The sequence below is a fragment of the Stegastes partitus genome, unplaced genomic scaffold (assembly GCF_000690725.1).
Source record: "Stegastes partitus isolate 25-593 unplaced genomic scaffold, Stegastes_partitus-1.0.2 Scaffold227, whole genome shotgun sequence".
NCBI lineage: Eukaryota > Metazoa > Chordata > Actinopteri > Pomacentridae > Stegastes > Stegastes partitus.
This window is the reverse complement of record NW_007577958.1, coordinates 367,570-391,693: the sequence shown is the minus strand read 5'-3', so window position 1 is coordinate 391,693 and position 24,124 is coordinate 367,570. Positions and strand designations below refer to the sequence as shown.

The window sequence follows — 24,124 nt, the reverse complement described above, 5'->3', positions numbered from 1 at the left end:
CAGAACATCTCCAGCATCTTGCTGAACACATTAAAGGACCTATGCTTCCTCAAAAAGTAAAGTCTACTCATGCCCTTCCTGTACACAGCATCACTGTGGTGCTTCCAGTCCAGCCTGCTGTTCAAGTGGACTCCCAGGTGCTTGTGGCTGATCAGACCATTTCTAGGTCTTATTGTGAAAGAGTAGTCATGGACTTCAGGTATATGTAGCCATCTAAGTGCAAAGTTTTATTTGCTGTAAACTAGCAACATGAATCAAGATTCTAAAGCTTGCTGTTTAAGCTGCAATAACAGTTTTATTGGCCACTTAGGTGCAGTGGAAACGAAATGTCAACACAACACTGGCAAATCACCTTCTGAGTTATTCTTAGAATCTGCTGCAAACTGTCGCTTTAGCAGCAACAGTCCAATTTACATCAGTTTAATGAACACTAGATCAAGTACTTGTCTTCACTTTGTCTACTGTTGAGGAAAATGTCTGTCTTTTTAGCTGCTAAATGCTCCATGGCGTCCACCAGGTTGCCTCTAGCTGGCTGCTGAGAAGGTAGTGAATAGAAGAATATAAGCTGCAGCTGCCTGCTGCGGCTGAAATTAATGTTGTGCGAATGTTGAGAGTGAAACTAAGTAAAGTTGCAGGCCTGACAGCTAATCAGTTAAAGCTTGCTATAAAGCTCTGTAAAGCCATGAAGAACTGCAGATGCAGGGGAAAATTCTCAGTAGCTTCATCACTACAAGCAGCATCTTTCACTTGTCGTTTGATTCACAGATGTCAGTTAAAGCTGTTTGAATAACGTGTCAATCAGAAGCAAACGGTGATGTGAGTTGTCCTGCTGGTATGACTGCGTGATGAAAGAGTGCCACCTGTATCTCCCCTGGAAACCTTGTAAATCAGGCTCTTTTTCATAAATAACTTAGGTCAAACGTTATTTATTGCACACATTTTTGCAGAGTTCTTGTATGTTTCAAAGAAGTGGGTCAGGCAGAGCTCGCTGGAAGGCGCAGGTCAGCGAGGTCCCTCAGACACCTCACAGGTCACTGCACCACAGTACAGCTGGCATTTAAATCATAAACTGACCTGGGAGAAGAAGAAGAAGGAGGCAGATGGAAACACGTAAATAGAACTTTACAACAAGCACAGCCAAAATCAGGAATACTCATTTGCAGTCCGATTGGTTTATGCGTAAAGCTTTGCAGCTCAATTTGCTCTCAATGCATGTTGCAATGTAGGAAAAAATCTCATCTCTAAATCATTTTTCCCAGCAGATAATCTCATGGGTACTCTGCAGGGTTTGCATTTGTTTAATTAACATTTTATCCTTTGGGTGGCGTTTGAGATCAGACTTAAGCCCTGAACACAGTCAGCAGCAGTCCCACATTCTCGGTGGTAGCATGCTGCTTCTAGAGCCAGGTTCACAGTTCAGCTCCAAGGAGACGCAGAAGGGGAGGGATGCTGTGGGTCAAGGGAGAAGAGGGAAAACTCTGACAAGCTCCGGTTTAAGTTACAGCCACAGCTTGCTGGAAAAAGAGGAACTCACGGGTGAAGGAGCTTGTCTTTGAGTGAATGCAGCTCTCGGTGTGCATGCTTGTAATCGCGTGTGGAGAATGTTATGAGGAGTAAGTCTGCACAGGTGCTGTGACTCCCCCTTTGTGCGGTGCAGAGCTCCTGCTGCCTGAGAGCAGCAACCGCTTGCTAAGGTGCAGCAGTGGGAGGTACTGAGTGGTACTAGTGCTGAAGCGCACGCACATATGTGACATAGTTTAGTCTAGCTGGACTGAAACAGCAGCTCTCTGCAGGACTGAGAAGAAGAGAACGGGACAGTTACTCCACAACTTCTGCTCCATGATGGGATCTCAGCCAAAAAAAATCCCCAAAAACCCCCCCCCCCCCTTACACGAGCTGGTCCAAAATGCCAGTTTGCCTTAATTGGCGCTCAGCTTAGAAATGAAGGGAGGAAAAAATAGACAGAGAGAGAGAGAGAGAGAGAGAGAGAGAGGAACTAAGAAAGAAAATACAAGAGAGAAGGAGGTAGGAAAATGAAATGTAAGTGAGCATATTTTGGCAGGATTTCAGCTGGCTGATAGGGTGAAGAGAGGCTAATGTCAGTGGGGGGTTGGGGAACACACTGCAAATAAGCAACTGCATATCTGCCCAACCGAGCTACTTGCTGTACCTATTAGTATGCACGCTTATGTCATATGAATTCTGTGTTTGTGCCTGTTCCATCTGTAGCTTAAGTGTGTGTACATTATTACTGTACATTATGAACGAGTTTACTCCAGCAGGATGTATAGTGTTTATAATATAAGGCCAAATCATACAGAGATTGTGTGTACTTGCATGAGCTGATTTACAATCATAAATCATACTTGAGATTCCACTCTGAACATGCCTCCTAAATATGACTTACTGTCTTGTTCACATAGTGGAAACACTTTGCATTTTCTCTGTTTGGCTGCTCGGCTTAAATAATAAAAAAAAAATCTTCTGTTTACTAGAATGCTTCTCTTCAGAAAAGCATTTAAGTCCAGTCCAGTGTGGATGTACATGTACTGATTTCTTTTCTCAGTCATCCAAGTCTATCTTCATCGACATCTGCACAAGCATACGTGTGCGGATGAATCATCTTTAGTGTGTGTGTGGGAGAAGGAGCGAGGGAGCAAAGGCGACAGATAAAAGGAGAGAGATGAATGTGTGTTAATGCGTGCCTCACGTCACATCCCCCGCTCCTCCCTTCGAGCCAGAGGAGGAACATTTTTTCCATATTTCTGTTAACATTCGGAGCTTTGTACATGTCTGCAGGGCCAATTTCGGTGCTCATTTATTGAAAGGCTTCATTCCGCATTGAGAAAGAGATGCTGTAGGTGTTTAATGTCAGGGCTGATCCTCAGAAATAGGTTCTTAGTCACAAAAGTCAGCATTCAATACAACAGCAATGTGCCAGATTGAGCCACTCAGTGATTTATAATTATATGAAAAGTTTCCTATATGAAATATTTGTATTCTATGCTTTTGGGATACAGTTGTTAGAGAAAATATTGATGTATAGAACTAGACTAAACACTTTTTCATGTTTGCTGTTCTTAGAAGCAACACTGCTGACTGAGTAAACCAATTCAATTTAATTAAATTCAGCCATATTTATATAGCACTAAACCATAACATAAAGCCCTCTCAGTGCACTTTACATAATAAGGTCAAGACATGGCATGACCATAGAGAAAAACCCAACAATTCCCCTTTGAGCAAGAACTTTTCAACAGTGTAGAGAAAATACTCCCTCTTAATAAAAACAAACCTCTGATAAAACCAGGCTCAGGGTGTGCAGCTGCCTGCCTCAACTGGTCGGGGTGAGGAGGGAGTGGACAGTGAAAAGATGAGCAACATAGAAACAACAATAAACACTGAGCAGGTTGGTAAGGCCACTAATCACAGATCAGAAACATGCTGCTTCAGAGCCAGTTACTGTAGAAAGTTACAAGAAGAAAGGGCAAACCACAAACTATGGTAGACAGAAGACACAAACTTAGTGACATGCTCATATTGCATGTGAGATGGTGCTCAGTGCATCATGGGATGATCCCCAGCAGCTAAGGCCTATAGCAACGTAACTAATGCTTGATTCAGGTAGACGTGAGCCAGCCCTAAATATGAGCTTTATCAAAAAGCAAAGTTCTACACCTAATGACAAGTGTAGAGAGGGTGTCTGCTTCCTGAACCCAAATTGGGAGCTGATTCCACAACACAAGACAGCTGAAGAATCTGCCTCCCATTCTGCTTTTTAACTCTAGGAACCAGAAGTGCTCTATTGGCATAATATAGATATATATTTGGACCTACTGATAATAAGGAATTGTTATCAGGAGGTCCAATTATTATAGAATTCGTATTACTACTCTGAAAATAAGGAAAACAAATGCCCAGACTAGGTTTACAGCATCATTCTGGGACAGGATGTTCCTAATTAACAATGTTGCACATGTGAAAGAAGGCCATCATTAAGACCCATTTTATGTATGAGTTAAAGGACATATCAAGGAAAAACCACAACAAAAAAACACTTTTCCTCACAGTAGCACTGGAGGACAGTAATGGCATCCAGACTAAGTCTATGCCTGTATGTGGCTCAAAAGTGTTTACAGCCACATACAACAAATTCAGTTTTATTTATTTATTTGCTGAAATTAAAAACTACAGGCCTTTCAGGTTTTAGACATGCTTGAAGTTTGAATAACTGAATTATTTTATCTGGCGCTATAGATAAATATAGATGTCATCTGCATAGAAATTGATCTTCCTGCACTAATTTCCAGTTACATTGTTCAAAGAAAGCATGTATAAGTTGAAAAGTTTCGGCCCCAGCACAGATCAATGTGGAACTCTGTGACGACCTTTTAATCTTAACAAAACCAGAATTAATCTGATAAATCTGATTTACACGAGCATAGTACTGTTCCTTTAATCAATATGACATGGTCCGGTGTCTGTAATAAAATGCTGTAATCAGTGGTGTCAAACACAGCTCTGGGATCCAGCAGGACAAGCACAGAGATGAGTCCATTGTCTGACAATACAAGAGCTTTCACCACTGCTGTTTCCAAGCTATGATGTACTCTAAATCCTGATCAAAACTCTTCAAACAAACCATTGCTGCACAAATGGCGACATGATTGATGTTCAACAGCTTTTTTCAAGGATTTTAGAAATAAAGTAGGGGTTGGATATAGGTCTATAGTTTGCTGAAACACCTGGATCAAGAGGCTTTTTAAGTAGAGGTTTAATTGCAGTGACCTTAAAAGTCTGCAATACATAGCTTAATAAAGATAGCTTGATCTAAAATGCAACTTTTAATTGAGGGTAGAACATCCTTCAGCAGTCGAGTTGAGATCAGATCTAAAAGATATGCTGATGGTTTAGATGAAACAATTGCTAAAGACAGAAATCCGTAGGAAAGAAGTAGTATACATAAGAGCTAAATATACTGTACTTGATGCAATATCTTTGACAGTTGTGGAAAGAATGTGGTGATGTTTTTTCCTCTAATAGTTACAATTTACCATTAAGTACAAATGCCCCCCCACTGCGTGTTTTGTAGAACCACAGTCTAGCAGCTTCTAACTTATGGTGTGTCAGAAAAGTTCCAGGACTGGTGCTACAAATGATACATTTCAAACTACAAACTACGCGTTTTCCCCTTCAGACGATCAACCAGCACGTCTACAAAGAGATCCTGCAGCGTTTGAATTGTTCATTGCGCAAGAAGAGGCGAGAGTTGTGGCAGGACAAGTCGTGGCTGCTTCACCATGACAACACGCCTGTTCACAACGCCCTGAGCATCCAACAATTCCTGGCTGAGAAGATTATCGCCGTGCTGGAGCAACCTCCCTACTCACCCCACCTGGCTCTTAGGGATTTTTTCCTCTTCCCCAAGCTGAAGGGGGTCATCAAGGGGACCCGTTTTGAAGATGTGGACGACATCAAGATGGCTGTGAACTGCGGAGAATCCCGGAAGAATCCTTCCAGGAGTGCATGGCGGCGTGGCAGAGAAGGCTGGGGAAGTGCGTTAGACTCCAGGGGGATTACTTCGAAGGGGAAAACTTGTAGTTTGGATTTGAAATATATCTTTTACACCAGTCCTGGAACTTTTCTGACACATGTCAAATGAGCACATGAAAAAAGATTCTTCTGCATTCACCTTATGATTTGTGAATGTACCTCAAGAGCAATGCATTCTTTATTATTTCTCCCCTGCAAAGCTGTTGTTTGTGTTGAGCAGTAGTACAGGCAGCATTCCCTCAATTTGTAATACTCAGGCCTTAGATCCTTGTCTCAGTGTCTTTGTTTTATGTTGTTGCTTTTGAGCCTTCTGTTGTTTCATTCATTGTTTCTCAACCTGCTTTGAATTATACTCCATCTCTTGGATGCTGTTTTTCAGCCATATTGGCATCAGACAAATGGAGACACTGAATAGCGCTGTTCAATATTCCCCTGGTGAATTGCCCCTTCAATCACAGTCGCTTAAAGCATCCATTATAAGCTAAGAAACTGAGAAATGGAGGGTGGCTGGGATGGAGAGAGAGAGAGAGGAGAACTGTGATCTGTCTGTATCTGAGCAGAGTGTTGAATGTGACAAACCAGTGTCTGTCTGGACCTGACAATGGATAATATAGCTGTTTCTTTGCCTTTTTTCTATCCAGTGCAGAATTTTCTTCTCATGCATCTTGTAGCAGCTTTAGTTTGCTCTGCTTGTGGATGAAGTCAAACAGGGATGTTAGCGAAAGAGAGCAAGTAGTCTAGTGTGTACTTTATGTGGCTAACAGGTGAGGCTTCTCTGTTTGCTCTGACCATCTCCTGTAGATGACAGAAGCATCCTGACAGCAGTCTGCCGCCACCCTGTCACTGATGAGCGATGGATGCTGGACAGACAGCTCTGCCAACCATTGAAACACTTGACAGCACACTTCAGGGTTCACGTGTGTGTGTTGGCTCAGTGCCAGCCGATACAGAGCTTTCTCTAGTTTCCATTGATGCCCCCAAAGAGGAACCTGAGTGGGTGCTGTGACGCTGCCCAATTTTGTTGCGGCAATCAGGCGCTGATTTCCACACAGTCGGATTGTAGCCTGTGAAAGGAGCCATGGCGTGATGCGCCCTGCAAAAGTGAGATGAGATCACACACTGAGTCATAAGCTCAGCAGCTTCGGGCCTCAGAAACGCTGTTTTGTTGGTCAGAAAATAATTGGTTGGGTCTCAGAACGCGCAGTGTGTCATAAAACCTTTGTCTTTTTCCCTTCCTGCCTACTTGAATGAAGCTGCTGTACTTACTGACATTTTAACAGACTTGGATTGCATCTGTAAATAAGGCTAATGAGTCATAATCTAGATGTTAATTGAGTTTAATGTGCTCTGAAGTACACACATCTAAATATGGCAGTGAATAGTCTGTACTGCAGTGTTGGCAATTACAAATCTCTGCAGCTTCCAGGTTTATGACATTGACTCAGAAGGGAAAACGATGTTGTCGTGCACAAAACTCCTTCCTAAGGTTAGCAGCACACTCATGTTTAGTACCAGACACATATGCACTGTCTGATAACCTGAACGCTGATTTCAATCGCAGACACACACTTACACAAGCACAGATGTAGTATCACATGTTATCACAGGTAACACAAGAAATGGCAGGACCTCCAGTCTAATAAAAGACGCTTATGAGCGAAAGCAATCATCATTGCAGATACACTTGTTTGCTGTTGTCACAGTTGATGAGTGCGCTGCATGGTGATACAGAATGGCAACGCGACACTGGTAAACCACTGGACATGTTATATTAATGACTGCAGGCATTCTTGCAAGAGCTGAACTGCTTTTAATTCATTAATATTTAAGTTAATTAGCGATTCTGAAGTGACTGTAGTATGAGCGTGTATAAGTGTTAACCATGTGATTTACTGGCGACCTGTCCAGGGTTAGGGTTAGGGTAGTAGGTGTAATGAATGGATGCATGGATAGATAAGTAAAAAAAAACAAACACATTAATTCACTATATTGCAAATTAAATAAAAATACATTATGAATTACAGTGATAGCAAATGAGGTGGAAAACTTGAGGTGAAAAAATATCCATCCATCCATTATCTATACACCGCTTAATCCTCATTAGGGTCGCGGGGGGGCTGGAGCCTAACCCAGCCGACTTAGGGCGAAGGCAGGGGACACCCTGGACAGGTCACCAGTCTATCACAGGGCTACACTTAGAGACAGACAACCAAGCACACTCACATTCACACCTACGGACAATTTAGAATCACTAATTAACCTCAGCATGTTTTTGGACTGTGTGGGAGGAAGCCGGAGAACCCGGAGAGAACCCACACTGCACGGGGAGAACATGCAAACTCCACGCAGAAAGATTCCGGTGCCCCCACCGGGACGCGAACCGGCAACCTTCTTGCTGCGAGGCAACAGTGCTACCAACTGCGCCACCTTGCAGCACGTGAAAAAATATAGATTTATAAAAAGCAAAAAGTGTAACTGATTTCAATCTTGCCCCTTTGAAATATTGTGTCTCGTTGTGCTCGCACCTCTGCACTCCGATCTATAAATCTGTGATGAATGTCTCTCTCTGTATCACAATGTTAACCCTTCAACTTGAATTTCATTTTGGGGGAAAATCACCTGGAGTCAAATCTTCAAGTAGGGAAGATGCTGAGTGGCAAAACCCCCGTACGTAATCATCATCATCACAGTTCCTGACACTGTGCCACTGCTCAGGTTGTTAATGCTGAAATGTCTTCTTTTCTCAGCATGATACAGTATTGACAGGCCCACCCTGGGGATTGAATTCCTGATACTCAACCACGTGAATGTCGAAGAACATAACACGCTTGTTGCACTTCTGACATAATGCGTCTTCTGCGCTTTTCCGCTGCAAAGACTGCTGTTTCTTCTCTGGATCATTGCTGCAGGACCCCCCTCCTCTCACCGCTGATGATCCTCCACATGTAGGATGTCTCGCTGTGGGCTGAAGAATCCAACGTTTGCTTCCTGCTCCAGTCTGCTATCCGTGGCGAAAACGCACACATGTTGGTGATCACAAAAAAACACGTGTAGCACAGAGCCTGATGTTAATTGCGTGCTGTCACATGGAATCCTATCTCATGACAGTTACTGCTCGCACCTGCTGCGTGTTTTTTAGTGCGTGCGCAACGGGGAACAGCCTCAGAACGTTTTGATCGCACCTCGTAGTTTGCTTTTATTACCACATTATGTCCATTTTTAGTCGATCAATCAGGATTCATTCAGATGTTCAAATTTCATCTCTGACAGTAGAGCAGATCTGGAACTTATTTAGACCGACTGATCCAGTGAGTCTAAATTTCTTTGGTCATTCTGGCCCACAATGAACTACAGTGAATTATACGGCACACACACACACACACACACGTACGCGCACCAAGATTGCTAACATTGTGAAATATGAGACTGTCTGTTCACTCCATGGAAACACACACACACACACACACACAAAAACACTTTGCTGGCTCCATAATCATAAATGAAGAGAACAGTCAATACTGCAGCAGGAGAGCCCACTACGATCCACACAAGGATATATTTTTAAAGTGTCAGGAAGTGTCTTACTCGTCTGAGAAACACACAGTCTGCACAGTCGGAGCACACTCTGTATATAGCATTATGTATCACAACAGACCTGGGTGTTACTATTCCAGGGTCAGAAAGCGCGTCATTTCATCGGGCTGCAGATACCCAAGAGCCCTCTGCAAGCATTACCTATGCTGAGATGAGACTCAAGCATGTAGAAAAGAGGATAACAGACAAGATGGGGGGCAGCAGATGAGAGAAGAAGCAGAAGGAAGCAGGGGGGAAAAAAAAAACCAGCTGAGTGAAGGGAAGAGAGAGAGACGGAGGGCAGGAAGAGAGAAAAACTAGGGGAGTGGGAACCTTATCCTGGAATAGCCAGCAACTAGAGCTGCAGACTCCACCCTTCTCACCCCTCCCCTTACTCTCTCTGTTTCTCTCTCTCTCTCCCTTGCTATCTCTCTCTCCCTCCCTCTCTCTCTCTCTTCGAAGCAGTCTCCCAGTCTGTCATTTGACCAGGCAGTTCACAGAGGCGAGAGCTCAGCACCAAAAAGAAAGCAGAGGAAAAAAACAGAGAGAGACAGAGCGAAGGCAACACGTTCAATATTCAGCTTTAGCTGGAATGTTCCTTTCTTGCTGTTTATTACCAGATACAAGAAAAAGAAAAAAAAAAAGAGTAACCTCGTGAGCGTGGATTTCTTCTTTGGCGGCTGCTTTTGTGGACTCATGGTTTCTTGGATGTGGGCTTTAACTCTGTTTGCCATCAACTGAGGAGGAGGATCAGCTGACACGTTTTTTTGGGGGGGATTTACACTTTTGAGGAGTAAACCTCTACTTGTGTGAGGGTGAGAGACTTGAGGGAGGCCAAAAAGAGAAAGAAAGAGAGGTGGGAGAGAGACAGAGAGAGAGAGAGAGAGTGCCGGGCCATGCCCACCTCTGCTCATGGTTCAACAGCATGAAAGGGGGCCACCATCACCATCGCCACCACAGAGGCTGTGGCTGCCAACACTTGTTCCGTAAAGTCCTGGCTAAGTGTGGCTGCTGCTATGCCAGAGTCAGAGGTCAGTGTCACACACAAACACATTGTTGATTTTCATTGAGCTTTTCAGAGTTTCTTTGCCTCGGGAGATGGTTATGTTCTTTAAGATTTTGTGTGCAAGTAGTTTTCGCCAACTCTCCTCAATGTATTCTTAGATGTCCACCCATGTCTGCCTTATCTCCCTTCCTTTCCTGTGAGCCTATGCTAATCGTTTAAATGTAAGCCTCGGTCCTCTCCCCTGCTCTCTGCGCCTCTAGCTAAAGCAACAGATGTGTGTCACATACACATCAGAACAGGCAAAAAAAAAAAAGGAAAGAAGTCGTTCTGACTGCACAGTGAGGAACAGGAAAGAGGACGTGCATCACATATTCTTCCATTGAAAATAGAGAGACAGTGTGTGTGTGTGTTTGGGATTTGAAAAGTGTCCTCAACATGATGATTGTGTGTCATTCAGTTATGTGTAGCACGTGGATGGATGTAACACACAGGGAAGGGAAGGGGGGGCGACTGAGCTATGAAACATTCCTCTACCCCAAACAGTGGGAGCCGAACAAAACAGCAGTAATCCCCCTCCAGCGCCACCACCTCCCACCTCTCTCACTGTCTTTACCTCCAACTCCGTTGTTTGCTGTAATGAAGTGCAGCATAAATAGCAGCGCTCTATTAGAAAAGTGTGGTTGAGTTAAAGCAGCGGGTGGTATGGTATGTAATAACAACGACGCTGGTGAGCTCACACAGGCAGTGTCATTTGTTTGGAGTTGACACAAAACTTAGGACTTGGTGTAACATCCAGCTGGCAGCAGGAGAAAAAAAAAAAAAATCTGGTACTATCACTGCCTGTCAGTTGTTTCTCTGCCCCCGTTGCTGCCTTGTACACACACATGACCTCTGTCCCGTTGGCTCAGAGGCAAAGTTAAAACAACAGCGGTGTCTAATAGCACTATATGAGTTTACGCTGCAGTGTCACGCTGTGTGTTTGTTCCCTTTTTACAAGCCTACATCAAAGGTATAAACAGTGGACCGACCCATTGAGGCTCTGTACTTAAGGGATGTTGGGAGTGGTGGTGGTGGTGGTGGGGGGGCTCACCAAGTCGACTTTCATATTGTTGGCCGGCGTTGTTGGATGCATACCTCAGATTCCTTCAGTTTAATCTCTTATGTAATGGATATTCTCCTTTTCCATCGCCTACAGCTCCCCACTGCACCTCTACCATGTTATCATAACACACACACACACACACACACACACAGTTCGATCATCATATATAAACATGCAGGGGGGGATAGAAACATTTCAGGCTATTAAAAGAAATCTCAATAAACATATGGCAAGAGCATTATTCCAGCAGCACAAGTTTCTTTAAACAACTTCCAGCATATCAGGAGGCTGTTTTTCACCCGACACGACCAGATGATACGTTTTATATTTTACAGTTAGAAGCAGGAAACCTCCAGATCTCACTTTACTGCCTGACCAGGAGATGTATGAGTGTTCTATTCCTCCTGGAGAGACCACATTATAAAACTACAGTAGCCTCCACAGTGACTGGTAATGTGAAGTTGTGCGCTCTATAAAACCTCCTCGTAGAATGTGTAAAGTAGATTTCTGTGTTGCTGCTGCTGCCGGCGCGGTCCCGCTAGTATGATGTGGCGCTCGCATGCAGCCTTCTACATGCTGCGATTTCTATAATTAACGCAATGTCAGAAGGGAAAGGGTCAGCTGTGGAGAAGGTTTTGTAAAAATCTCTTGCAACTGTGTCTGTTTGACTTTTCAAACTCATTTACTGTATCTTTCCACAGCTTAAGCTAATCCAGTGGGTGTGCGAGTTAAAGGGACACACAGGACCCCAGTATCTTGTGGTGTTTACAGGAAAAATACTGAACAATGCAGGCCTGACTACACCAAGCAAGGTCCTTAGCATGCTATCAAATAATGTCTGTTTGACTGTTTTTACAAAATAACAGCTGAAGCGGTGCCTGGATTTTCTTATCTGAGATAATCAGGGTCAAAACACAAATAATAGCTCATTGTGAGCTGCCAGATTTCCAACGGGGCTCTGATATCAACAGCAAACAAAGAATTTTCTCTTCATAATCTCTTTTATCACAGTTACAGGTTGTCTTGCTCTTTTGTATTGAAGCAAACTGTCTACGATGCATTTACATCATTCATTGATTCTAAAGCAGCCACCCAACTGACACAAGAGGAAATTACCATGTGCTGCATGATTCACTCTCTACTTAGGAATAATGACACTTACTCGAACGCCGAATGGTGACACACACTGCACCATATGTGCCTTTCACACGCACGCTCACACATCGCTTTCAGTGAGTAAATGGCTAAACTTGAGTATTTTTGGCAGCTGTCACTTAGACTAAATGACGCTTTTAACCCGTTTGCTTTTGTGGAGAAAAGGGACAGCAGGCAAACAAATGGCTTTCTGTGGCCTTATACAGACTGTCCTGCCACACTTTTTTTTTTCTTAATCAATATGCAATGAAACAGGAGCACAAGCAGCAGAGTTCAGCATGACAATGTGTGTATGCGTGCTGTTTGTTGCAGTGTTGCAGCACTGTGCGTCCAGTTGTGTTTGTTACGCCACCGACAAGTGCTAGAAGCTATGAGGGCTGGAGCAGCAGGAAGTATATAAACATGAGTGCAGGGGGAGGGGAAGGATTATTGATCTCAACAGTACTCATAGTGATAGAGGAGGGCCGAAAGATGGACAGGTGGAGAGATGGGTATAATGAAAGCGAAAAGCACGTATCATTTTAGCTCTGATATTAGCGCTGCTCTGCGCAGCACATTAGCAGATTGGCTGCCAGAGGGCCATTAGTGAGGGCTGCTTCCCAGCAAAGACTGTTGACAAACCATTTAAAAATAGATGGTGTGCTACTGTCTTATATTGTCCACAGTCAGTTAAATTCATAGCCCAGGGGGAGGAAATGCAACCTGCGGATTGACCGAAGGGAAGTGATGTGTTTTGGGAAATAAAATAGCGAAGCACTGAACAAATGTCTGCTCACTCCTTTTTGAGGATGAAATACAGACTTTAAAACAAAGCAAGGAATTCACATAAAAACGCAGTACAGAGCGGTGAAGATGACGCAGACGATGTTTTCTCTATACATACATGGTAATGTTAAGCACGATACCTCTGCATTCTAAGCCAACACTGTCATTTCTGCATTTCATCTTTTCTGCGGTGCAGCCTCCCACACGCCTAATGGTATTTGGGATGCACCCTGAGGTATATCTAATATACATACATGCAGGCTGTCAGAGAAACAGAGTCAACAAAAAAGAGATGAGAATGGAGCGGAGGTGAGATTAAAGACAGATAGTAAGCCTGTATGGAAAAATCTATTTTGAATAAATGCTTTTCTACTTAAGGTTTTTCTTGAATTGGCTCTGTGGAATGCATTTCAGGTCAAAATAAAACACACACACACGATATTTCTGTTTATAAATGTGGTCTAAAACATTTTCAAAATGCCTTAAAAAAAAAAAAAAAAAAAAAAAGAAGCTGTTTGAAGACAAAAAAGCATAACCGAATTAGACTGACAATACGTTTCTGAAAGGCTTCTCAAATTGGTTTGGCATTTGAAAGATGTGAAGGAGTGGGAATAAGAAATACGTGTGCAGACTTTCTGAAACACAAATGCATTGGAAGAAGACATGTATAGCAATAACGTGCATTCAGCAATCTCTTGGAAGCGACACATAAATACAAACTATATTTAAATGTACAGCTTTTTTCTTTTTCCTTATGTGAGGCTTTTGTGTAGAAGACAGGGAATGAAATGCATGAAGATTTAGGCTTTAGCTTGACAAGAAGGCTTCATCTGAACCTCCTTCCACTTTCTGTCTCTTTTCTTATACACACACATCCATTTTTTTGTGTCTTTTGCATATTGCTGACCTGCTCTGTTCCTCAACTGAGGCAGTAAGCAGCTTTACCTGTGTCTGGGAATTTAGGGTAAAGATGACTTGGCAGCAGCCACAGCAGTGGCATAGCAACGAAAATAATGTTTCCATGTGTGGATCCAAAATATCCATCTCTCTCTCTCTCTCTTCATAAGTATCCCAGTGCCCATCACGTTCTTTCTCTCTTTATATTTATCTTCCTCTAAAGAAGGAAAAGGCTCGGTGCCGTCTTGTATATTCATCTATATGCATGCGTTCCCTATGCATCCGAGTGTGTGTTTATTTGAGAGTGTTGAGGCCTGGTGTTGACTCATGCATGCAGTGTGTTGGGTAAAGGATCCCCCACAGCAGTGACACACACATACAAACACACACACACACATGTACACATACATTTACATGCTTGAATGGCAAAGGCAGAGGGAACAAAAGGCATGCGTGCAAAACTGTAAGGAACTAAGGGGGGCTTAAGTCAAATGACAGTAAAAGAAGCTGCTTCACACTTTACTGTTTGTGTAACACTTACAAAAGCAGACACACATGCATTCAAGTCGGTTTCAAAATCTTGCATGACACATTTGCCTTGAAGACTTTTGCAGCCTTGCATCATGTGTATCACTGTCAACATATTGCATTAAGCTGTGCAGCACAATCACTGTATACAAGCCAAAGACAAAAAAAAGCTACATCTGAAATATCTACATAATATGATGAATCTGTTTTTGTGCCGATGTCTGAACAGTTAATTTAACTTGACAGTGGGAAGCAGTAAATTGCATTAATTTGGGTGCGTAAATTTTTTTTTTTTAGCTATTCAGCAATGTTCAGCTTCAACCCATGGCTCATTTGCTACAGTTTCCAGCCAATTTAAACTGAAATAGTTGAACGTTGTAGGAAACTGTTGTCCACTTGCCCTTCACAGATGAGTCAGAGGGCGTGATGTGTTGCAGACCCCGGAGGTGGTCGGGTTCAGTGCCTTGCTCAAGGACATTTGGTTGTTTCCACACACACGGGGGTCTCGGTCCCCCAAGGTTACCCTCGGCTAACCTGCGACCCCAAGACGCATGAATACATTTTAATAACAAGTGGAGTGTACTTCTGACGGAAAGCAGCACTGCTGGCAAATGCGAAGGGAAAATTGCTGCGACAGAACTAGTGTGTCTTTTTATGTCTCAGCTGGAGAACGTTCTTTGTCATCAGCTTATAAGGCAGACTTGAGACATTATGGAAAAAGCAACAAAAATAGCTGAAATTGAAGGTATGCTGGACTGCCGTGGCCCAGCCTTGTGTTCGGCAGTCTGAGATATTTTTAAACTTTGCACCCCAGCCCACCCTCCACCTCGTCATCTCCTCTTGCCCTCCCACCCAAACCCCCTGCCTCCTTTTCTGCTGTGCAACCCAATCTCCATATTGTTTCTCTCTCTCGCATATGCAAAAGAGAAAAAAGCGACAGAGAGAAGCGGAGTGGTGGGAGTAAAGGAAGAGTAGACAACCCAGTGTTGCCAGTCATCCCAGGTGGAAGAAGAAATCAGCCGGTCTTAATTTTGGTCTGAATGTTGCATGATCTGCTGGCTTGGAATGTGAACACCAAGTGGAGCATTAAGATCATTCTTGGGGCATTCTCGTTTTCTGTCTCTTCCTCCTTCGTCTTCATTCCTCTCCCCCCCAGCTTTCTCTCTGTCAGACTGGTCAGCGTACAGCAAGTCAGACAGTTATAAATGATGTCTTCTCCCCTTTTCACTATTTTCACCATCTCCTTCTTTCCCTCCTCCCCTCTTTCCTTTTTGCTCAACTAAACAGTATTGGCCTGACATTTCCAGGGCTCCCATGCACCTCTGCTCCACTATCTCCCACACGCTTTCCCTCTTTTTTTCTTCTCTTCCTCTGTTTGTAAATGTGCAGAGGAGAAGAATGAGGGAACAAATTATGAAACACAGGAGTGCATTCCATACCTTGTTTAGAAAGAATTCTCCAGCAGCGTGGAGGGAGCCACTTCTCCCTGCGATTCTACCCCCACTTTCAGCCCATATGGCTCTTTTTATGTCTGCCTTCTTACAGGGCGTCTATGACATTTGCTCTTTCTGTACTAATGCTTGGTTATTACTCCCGTGGTGTTTTACCCGCTCCTTCTTATGTTCTTTCAAAATCTACAAATTTTACCAGTACTTAAAGGAAAAAACGCGTTCGCTTTCTACTCAGAACATCTCTTTTAATCATCCAGCAAGATCGGAACATGCGTCCTGTCAGTCTCAGCAACAGGTTGACTGCAACTATTGCTTCAGTTGCCCCTCAGGCTGTCAGAGGAGAGAGATTTTCTTCTTTTTTGTGTGATTCTGGCTGCTTTCCTCTGCAGTTTTCCCCCAGAGAAAACTTGATAGAGGCCTCACCGAGAAACTTTCCAAAACAGTGCGCAAAGCAAAGCAAACAATGGGAAGTGACAATGCTGAGAGCGAGGTGGGGTTACGCCGAAGACGTGAGCTTTGACTACAACGCACAGGAGCTGAGCGTGTTGCATCCACGTTAGGTGACCAGCCAAGAACAACAGCCAAGGAAAGGTTACCTTGTGCTTAAAGCTGCAGTAGGCAGAAATCTGACAAAGACAGTATTTGAAGACGGTCCTCCTTCCTGCAGCTCTTTTCTCTCTGTACTGAGCTCGCCCCACCAGAAGAGCTCGGGTATGTGTGCATGCTTCAAATGCACAAAAATAGTCAAGAAAAAAACTCACTGGCCTCATGCAGGATTCAAACTGCACTGTCTTGAGTCCTCTGTTTAAGCCACCGTTTCTTCCTTCTAATGTGGAGTTTGCTGCTCTTTAAAATCACCCACTTGATCACGGTGACAAGACCTGTTGCTGGCTAAATTCTCCCATCATCTGCATTTTCTAAAGACTTCACCCTATTCAGGACTTTCATGTTGCCGTACGTAGAAGATCCATTGGACCCCAAGAAAGAATATGTGCAAAATATTTGTTGGTATTCTTTACAGACTTTCTTATTATGTTAAATAAATGTTTTAATAAGTTGATGTATTTTTGGTTCCAAATGCATGACAACTGTCCCTCTTTTTATATTTAAAAAAAAAATCTTCACAAATAAAAAAAACAATACCTGTCATCTAAACCAAATGGCCAGGGGTCCAAATGACCCCAAAAGTCCTGAATAGGGTTCAAATAGAGCCAAGGAGATGTATAGAAGTATAGAAACCACTTGAGTTCTAACATGCTGAAAGGTTACTGTGGAATTTTTGCCTACTAACTCCAAAAAATATAGCATACCCCCGCTTTCATCAAATTTATAGTTCATACTTTAAGTGCCAAACCGTTTGCCTTCATGTTAAAGGAAGCCCTAAAACTTTGAAGCAGAAGATCGGTTTAAGGAGTACGTGTTGACTTTTGACCTGCATTCTCCTTCATGTTTGTCTCTCTGTGACTAGAGGATAGCTGTACAAGTTCATGGTTTACGAGTTGCCCAAGAGTGTCTTGAGTGTTTGTAAATCACAGTATATTCCGAGTAAAACAGGACTCTTCAAACTAATAAACGTTGCATTTTGGCACCGGTCGCTCGAGCAGAAAGCTGGCCTGTTGTGGAAAAATGTGAAAAACACAAGAAGAGGTTTTTACCGAGAATTTCAGTGTTAATGAAAGCAAATGATGGAAATAAAACATTTCCAAGAGGTTCACGTGGTCTTTAGTAAACCTTTTCCATCCCCGCTGTCTGTTTGCAAACCACAAATTGACCTGTTTTGCTCTTCTTTGTCAGCAGATGACACATACGTCTGCAGGTAGCATTGATTGTTGCCATAGACACACAGCTCTAAGTTCACAGATAGCCTGCAGCTTGTCTATTGCAGCTAATACTTAAAATCTGCCTCAGTGGCCCAGTTGTTAAGCCAAAACATGTAAATCTGTCCCTGTTTGATTCAGTCTGGGGATCACGTATTTCATTCCCCTCCGTCTCTACCTTTGTTTCCTAGCAGCATCTTCACTGTTAACTGTCTAGTAAAAGGCTAAATAATCCTCAGATTTTTGTTTTCATGCAACAGCAAAGCCAAGAGGTGTTATCATTTTAATACCAAGAACTTAGCAACATCACCCTCAGGCTATGTCAGAATGCAAAGATGTGTTTTTGTGGCAACAATCAAATGATGTCTGCTGACAACAAGATAAAAACATAGTTTATGGTTTTCTAACAAAAGTAAAAAAACAAGGATGAAATAGCTTTTAGAAAGAGCAGTAAGTACAATAAGTTGCTTTCTTATCATTACATTTGATTATACTATCCAGAAGTTAACGTCCTTAAGATAGTCAAAACTGATGAGTCTGCGCATTCAGACCACAGACTCCAGGTGGAACTGAGCTCCAGGCCGCCCTGTAACACTTGAATGGATTTTGCGTATTCATAAGACACCCTCTTAATGACCATATGGAGAGCTCTCGCTGCAAACGCAGGATCTGATCTGAAAGAGACAAAAGCTGACAGGTGCAGATGGTTTTCTTGAATTTGGAATTAGCTTTTCAAAGGCATCCTTTGTGCGCGTGGCATTGTTTTACAAATAACCATAAGACATGAGAACATTTAGTGGCGTGTTACCGTATGAATATCAACTCAAATCTATGCTAATCATTACACTTTGTGCCTGTGACTGCGCCACGCATGTGTGCATGCATGTATTTACCGTGTACAACATGTCGTTCGTGTGTGTTTGTGCCCACATGTGTTGGTTGATTTCATGTCTTGCTGATGGCTAATCTTTAGTGCGGCTGTCCCTCACTCTCGTTCCTTCTGGGTTTAGTTGCTATGGCAATGAGTGTAGGGAGAAGTGGAGAGCCATGGAAAGGAATGAGAATATGTGTCTGGAAAGCCCATCAAGTCTGACTGAGAATCACTATAGCAGCACATCTTTACGTCTGCAGGTCAAAGGAGTGTACCACATCGTTAATTCTGCTGTTTTGGCACGCAGACCTTTTATACTTAACGCACACTGGATGCTTCAGTCACGAGTGCATGTGATGCCACATATGAGGAATTTACCAGACAGGTAAACCAAAGCCGGTCCATAATTTACATCATTTGGGCACATGCAGCAGTCATTTGAGGTTGGAGTAAGTGACCTTGTACACGGCTAGTGTGAAAAACAGTGAGAGCCTGGAGCTGAGAGGACCAGAGCTGTCAGGCAGACTGGGGCCAGGAGGAGAGGCTCCACATCCCCAGCAGGCACCACAGCTCCGTCTCCTGCTCTCCTCGCAGGCCTCCTGAGTGGGACTGCCATATGAAATCACAATCGCTTTTAATTTGCTCTGCGTTCTCGGCCACCTCAGGCTTAATGGTGGCCTTGTTTACCCTGAAACACGAGTGTGAGCCAGTTGTTCTCTCACTTTTTTTTTTTGCTTTTACAGCGTGTGTGTGTGTGTGCGCCTAGAAAATGGTAGGGATGATCATGAGTGCATCAGTGTGTGTGTTGCCTGCTGCTAAAGAGGCACAAAAAGGGTAGAGCTGCTCATCACACACACACACATATACACACAAACAAGCACACTAAAACAGAGTGCCGCGGAGACTCTGCAAGGTCATACGAGTGCTTTGTCATCCCACATTTTCTCAAAATGCTGTCAAACATTTTGCACTGGACTTTATAAAAAAAAGTTTGCAAAATCAAAAGAACTAACATGTTTTAGATTCTTTTTGGCAGCACATAAATACGCTCGTACAGTGAAACGTCCTTTCACACCCACACTGTTCATTGTACTTTACTTTTCCCTTCTGAGCTGCTTTAGACTTCAACATTTTAGTTGTACTTTTCATTTTATTTCTTGTTTATTTTTCCCTTTTTATGTTTACACGGTAACTCCACTTATAAGTCAGATTCAGTCTGATAATACAAAATATAAGCAAGAATTGTTGTTAATTAAATTCAGATCTACCATTACTAGCTGCAGCGAGAAAGAACTGTAAACCTGAAGGCATCATAACTTCAAATATATTTTGTTGTTGCCATTTTGTGACGTTTACTTAAAGGGGAAGTATACGATGCAATTCTAATTCAATGCTTTTTTTTTTTTGGTCAAATTCAGTGAATAACTTCTCTAGTCGATGTGTGTTCTGTGTGAATGTGGTGTTCATACACACTCCTGGTTCTGTCAATGACTCATCCACGCAAGACTATCGTGTCCTGTGCTGTATTATTATTATTCTTAGACTTTAGCGTTTTTTTTTTCCACTTGTTTACTTCCAATTGTCACTCTGTGTCGAGTTAGGAAAATACCATCATTTGGGTAAAAGTACAACCTTTCACAAAACGTTTGAAGCTTCTCCTCCGTTTTCAGTGTTTACCAGGACGATGAGTCACACCTACAAACAACCGGACAGGATGTCTGTTTTCATATTACCATTCATGTATTTGTCAGGTTTCAATAAGCAAAGTGAATACTTTTTGCTGGGCTGCTTAACGAGGGCCTTGAGCTGAAAGGTCAGGTCTTTGTTTTTGATCACTGTGAAAACATTATTCTGTTAAATAAAGACAACAAAACACCCATCTGACGTATTTTTAAAGCTTGTGCTATGGATAGAGAAAACACGAGTCTAAACTGCTTGAGATGCACACAATAAGATGCAAACACATGCTTATGGTTGTGCTGACAAAGACTGATTTGGTCCCTTTCACTGCTCAATAGTGATTGATAGTATTAACTTAGCAAGTAGCAAAATTAAGGTCACTGTTGTCAATAAGTGGACGTCTTTCCAGACTTACAGAGGAGGGGGGGTTCTGTGTGTATGTGTATAAGAGGTGTATTAGATTCATCCGTCACTGATTACATGTGAAAATCATATCTAATTAAAAACAAACCAGCTTTAAACACTCCTTACATTTTCTCTTTCTCATTTTCTACCATATTTACATTTTGGGCTTTATAAGTCACACCATTAAAAAGTATTAAATATTCAGCAGTGATTATATTTCAAAACTTAGCATTCAATAGCTTATAATATTTAAATATTTTGTCTATTATTTGTCAATAACGGGAGCTTTTTAAAGCTTAAAAACAAATATGCATTGGGCTTTAGACTTTTTACCGACAGCTTAAGTTGTCAAAAGTGAAGTTTAGCATTTACCAGGAAGGACGGGTCTAATCAGAGACACACCAGGATGGATTATACGATATGTAGGATCTGTGCTGTTTTAAGTACTTAAAAGTGAGGATATCTAAGCCTGTGCTGCTTTGGTTTTGACTATTATTAGCAGTTCAGTGAAGGTGCAGGGCTAAAACATTGAGATTTTTTGTTTTAATTGAAGGGAATAAGTGATGAATAGTGAATATGGCATTCCATGTGTGTGTACCTGTTTCTCCCATTGTGCTCAGTTGCTAAAAAATCAGTGCAAGTGTGAAATGGACCACACTGGAACCTTAATCCTCTGAGCTTACTAATAAATAAAAGGCAGATGGTGCCAGGAACTTGGCAGGTCTCTCTCTGGATGGTTCTGAAGGAATGTCTGTAGCTTTTAGGCCAAATCACAACCAACATGGTTCCAGTCTCTCACTTCAACCAGTGTCTGTGCTAACATTGTTACTGCCTGCTCATGCTGATGCGTCCTCTTTCTTGCTTTTTTTTCGGTTTTTATTTATTTATTTTTACAAAGTAAGATGCAAAGTAGATGCCGGAGCAGCAATGATTCAAACTTTAGTGAAGAAGTCAGGAGTATTATCTCAGCAGGAGACTGCAAATGTGATGTGAATGCCGCACCTTTGCCACTTGAAATGCACTGCTACACTCATGGTGACCTGATTTTGACAGTCAGTGGCACACCAGTGGTGCTTTAGATCTATCTATCAATTAGAGACGTTTCATAAGCTCTCATCAGGAGAAGTGTCTGAATCGCTCTTTCACATTGTTTCACAGACAATAGGATTATTACCAGCGTCATCATTTCAGGCCTGTTTTTTTATTTTTTTCTTTCGTAGTGACTGACTGCTTTGATGCTTAACACTGATGGAAAAATATGCCACAGAGTCTGGCTGATGGAAGGAGACGAATCTGATGGCTTGTTTGTGTGTCACTTGATGTGTCTACCACGTATTTCCTTCTGTGCTCCTGGAATCGCAACACTGTGTGCATGTGTGTGTGTGTCTGGATAAACTAGGTCAGTAGGAGGGCAGGAAACCACCGTTCACTTGTCTTATTGCAGCGTATCACTCCTGAAGTTTAGACATGAGCACACTCACATATGGCACACACACAAGGAGGACAACGGCTGCGCTGTTGCACACATGTCCGTGTTTCTATGCATGCAATTAGAAATTAGCACACTTCCTGCTTATACGCAGTCAAGTACGCAGCTTATGCCCTAATGGCCTTCCTCCCATTCTTTCCCCTGGTGTCTCCTCCCCTTCGCTCACTGAAATTTTTAGCTTCAATCGCAGTGGGATTTGTTTGCTTTTCTCCTGCTTCACCTTCATTTCCCAATTACCTATAAATCACAAAGAATGAAAAACTCTGCTCATCGTCGGCTGCTTTTTCCGCTGGGTGTTACATTCATATTCAGTAGAAGATGCGCCAGCTTGATAGTTTTAGAGGATTGCTGAAGTCGCTGATTCAGTTACTGAGCGACTAGAAAAAGAGCAGAAAAGAAGGAAAGATTTTCCAGTTGCTTTCCCCCCCTTTCCTCCTGTGTCATTGTCTTCTCTGCCAGCTGGTTTTGCATGTCGAACTTCTGCTTTTCTCAGCAGCTTTGGGGCAGAGCAGAGAAGGGCATTGCATTAGAGGAGGGAGCTGTGCGTCCTGATCCCAGGGCAGGACCCAGCCGTCGTCTGAAAACTACTGCTGTGCGCAGAGATGCACAGGGTAAGAGAGGTGCAAAATAAGGCGGCAAACGCAGGGATATGTTGTAGAGGAGATGAAAATGAAAAGAAGGGGGAGGGACAGGACAAATGAAACACACATAAACCAGCCATAGGCAAACATGATGGTGTATCATGAGAAAAAAAGTGAAAAAAAAGTGTCCAAAATTCATATTTTCATTGACAAGTATAAACAGAAATTTTAAATGTTACATTGTGAAACACCTTGTAATATATGACAGAAGGTTTCCGGTCATTTGCTTCAGCCTCTAAGTGCCTTATGGTCTCCTAGGTCTTTCAGTTTGCACATCTGAGTGCCTGAGTGCAGCCCAGGCCCTGCTTGTTGATGGGAAGAGTGTCCATTTCCTCTGAGTGGGTGAAATGTAATATACCAGCAGAGTCTGGGCTGAAGAGCATGAGGTGGAGAGGGCAATGAGAATAGAGAAGATAAGCGTGGTGTTGTGCTGCGACTTGTTAGTAATGACGCAGCCGGGTGCCTGTGCATTGACCGCCACACTCCTCCGGGGTGTGTGCTTTGTGTGAGGTGCTGGCATTGATTTGCAGCGCTAAGAATCTCTTAGACTCAGCTGGACATTTGGCATGCTCACCACTGTGGCGACCAGCAGGATGCCGGCCTCGAATGCGCAGCGTGTTGTTTACTTTGACAGACAGATGACACTGGAAACTTGGATGACAGGTGAACAGTCGGCAGCCATGTGCCCATCTGGACAACTACTCTGGGGGAAAGTACTCGTGCAATTTGTGTACGTACGTGCAAGTGTGTGGGCACCTGCACGTCTGACTGCATGTGTTTATTGGTGGAGTCCAGTAGAGTCTAAATTGCCTATATGATCCCAAGAGGCCACAGGACTGACAAAAAGCTCCACAGTGTAGGGGCTGTGAACAAGTTTGCTCCATTACTGCCGACACTTTCAGCCCGATTTGTCGGCTCAGCAGCACTCACTCATCAACTGATCAATAAAAAGAAGTTGGAGCGGACTTCTTCTATACACCGGCACTGTTTGTCCACAAACTACAGCGTGTAATTTTCCCTTATTTCTTCTCTCGTTTTGTCCTTCAAACGTAAATTGTCAGGGCATACCTTTAATTCAGTGATATCTAAATCAAACTTTTGCAAATGTCACAAGAATGTTGCATCATAAGTTTTCCCTTAACACATAATTCGATTGGATAATTCAGATCAGCTTCAATTAAATCTAACTTA

At 42.9% G+C, this 24,124-nt stretch overlaps 1 protein-coding gene across 2 annotated transcripts in view; it reads left to right on the top strand.

Moving 5' to 3' along the window:
* Positions 1 to 9,605: 9,605 nt before the first annotated feature.
* arhgef25a (Rho guanine nucleotide exchange factor (GEF) 25a) overlaps positions 9,606 to 24,124 on the top strand; it is a 35,793-nt gene continuing 21,274 nt past the window's right edge. For both annotated transcript variants that reach the window (XM_008281228.1, XM_008281227.1), the window contains exon 1: positions 9,606 to 10,157. In XM_008281228.1, the coding sequence (XP_008279450.1) occupies positions 10,052 to 10,157 (106 nt within the window). In that variant the 5' untranslated portion in view covers positions 9,606 to 10,051. The remainder of the gene's footprint in view (positions 10,158 to 24,124) is intronic.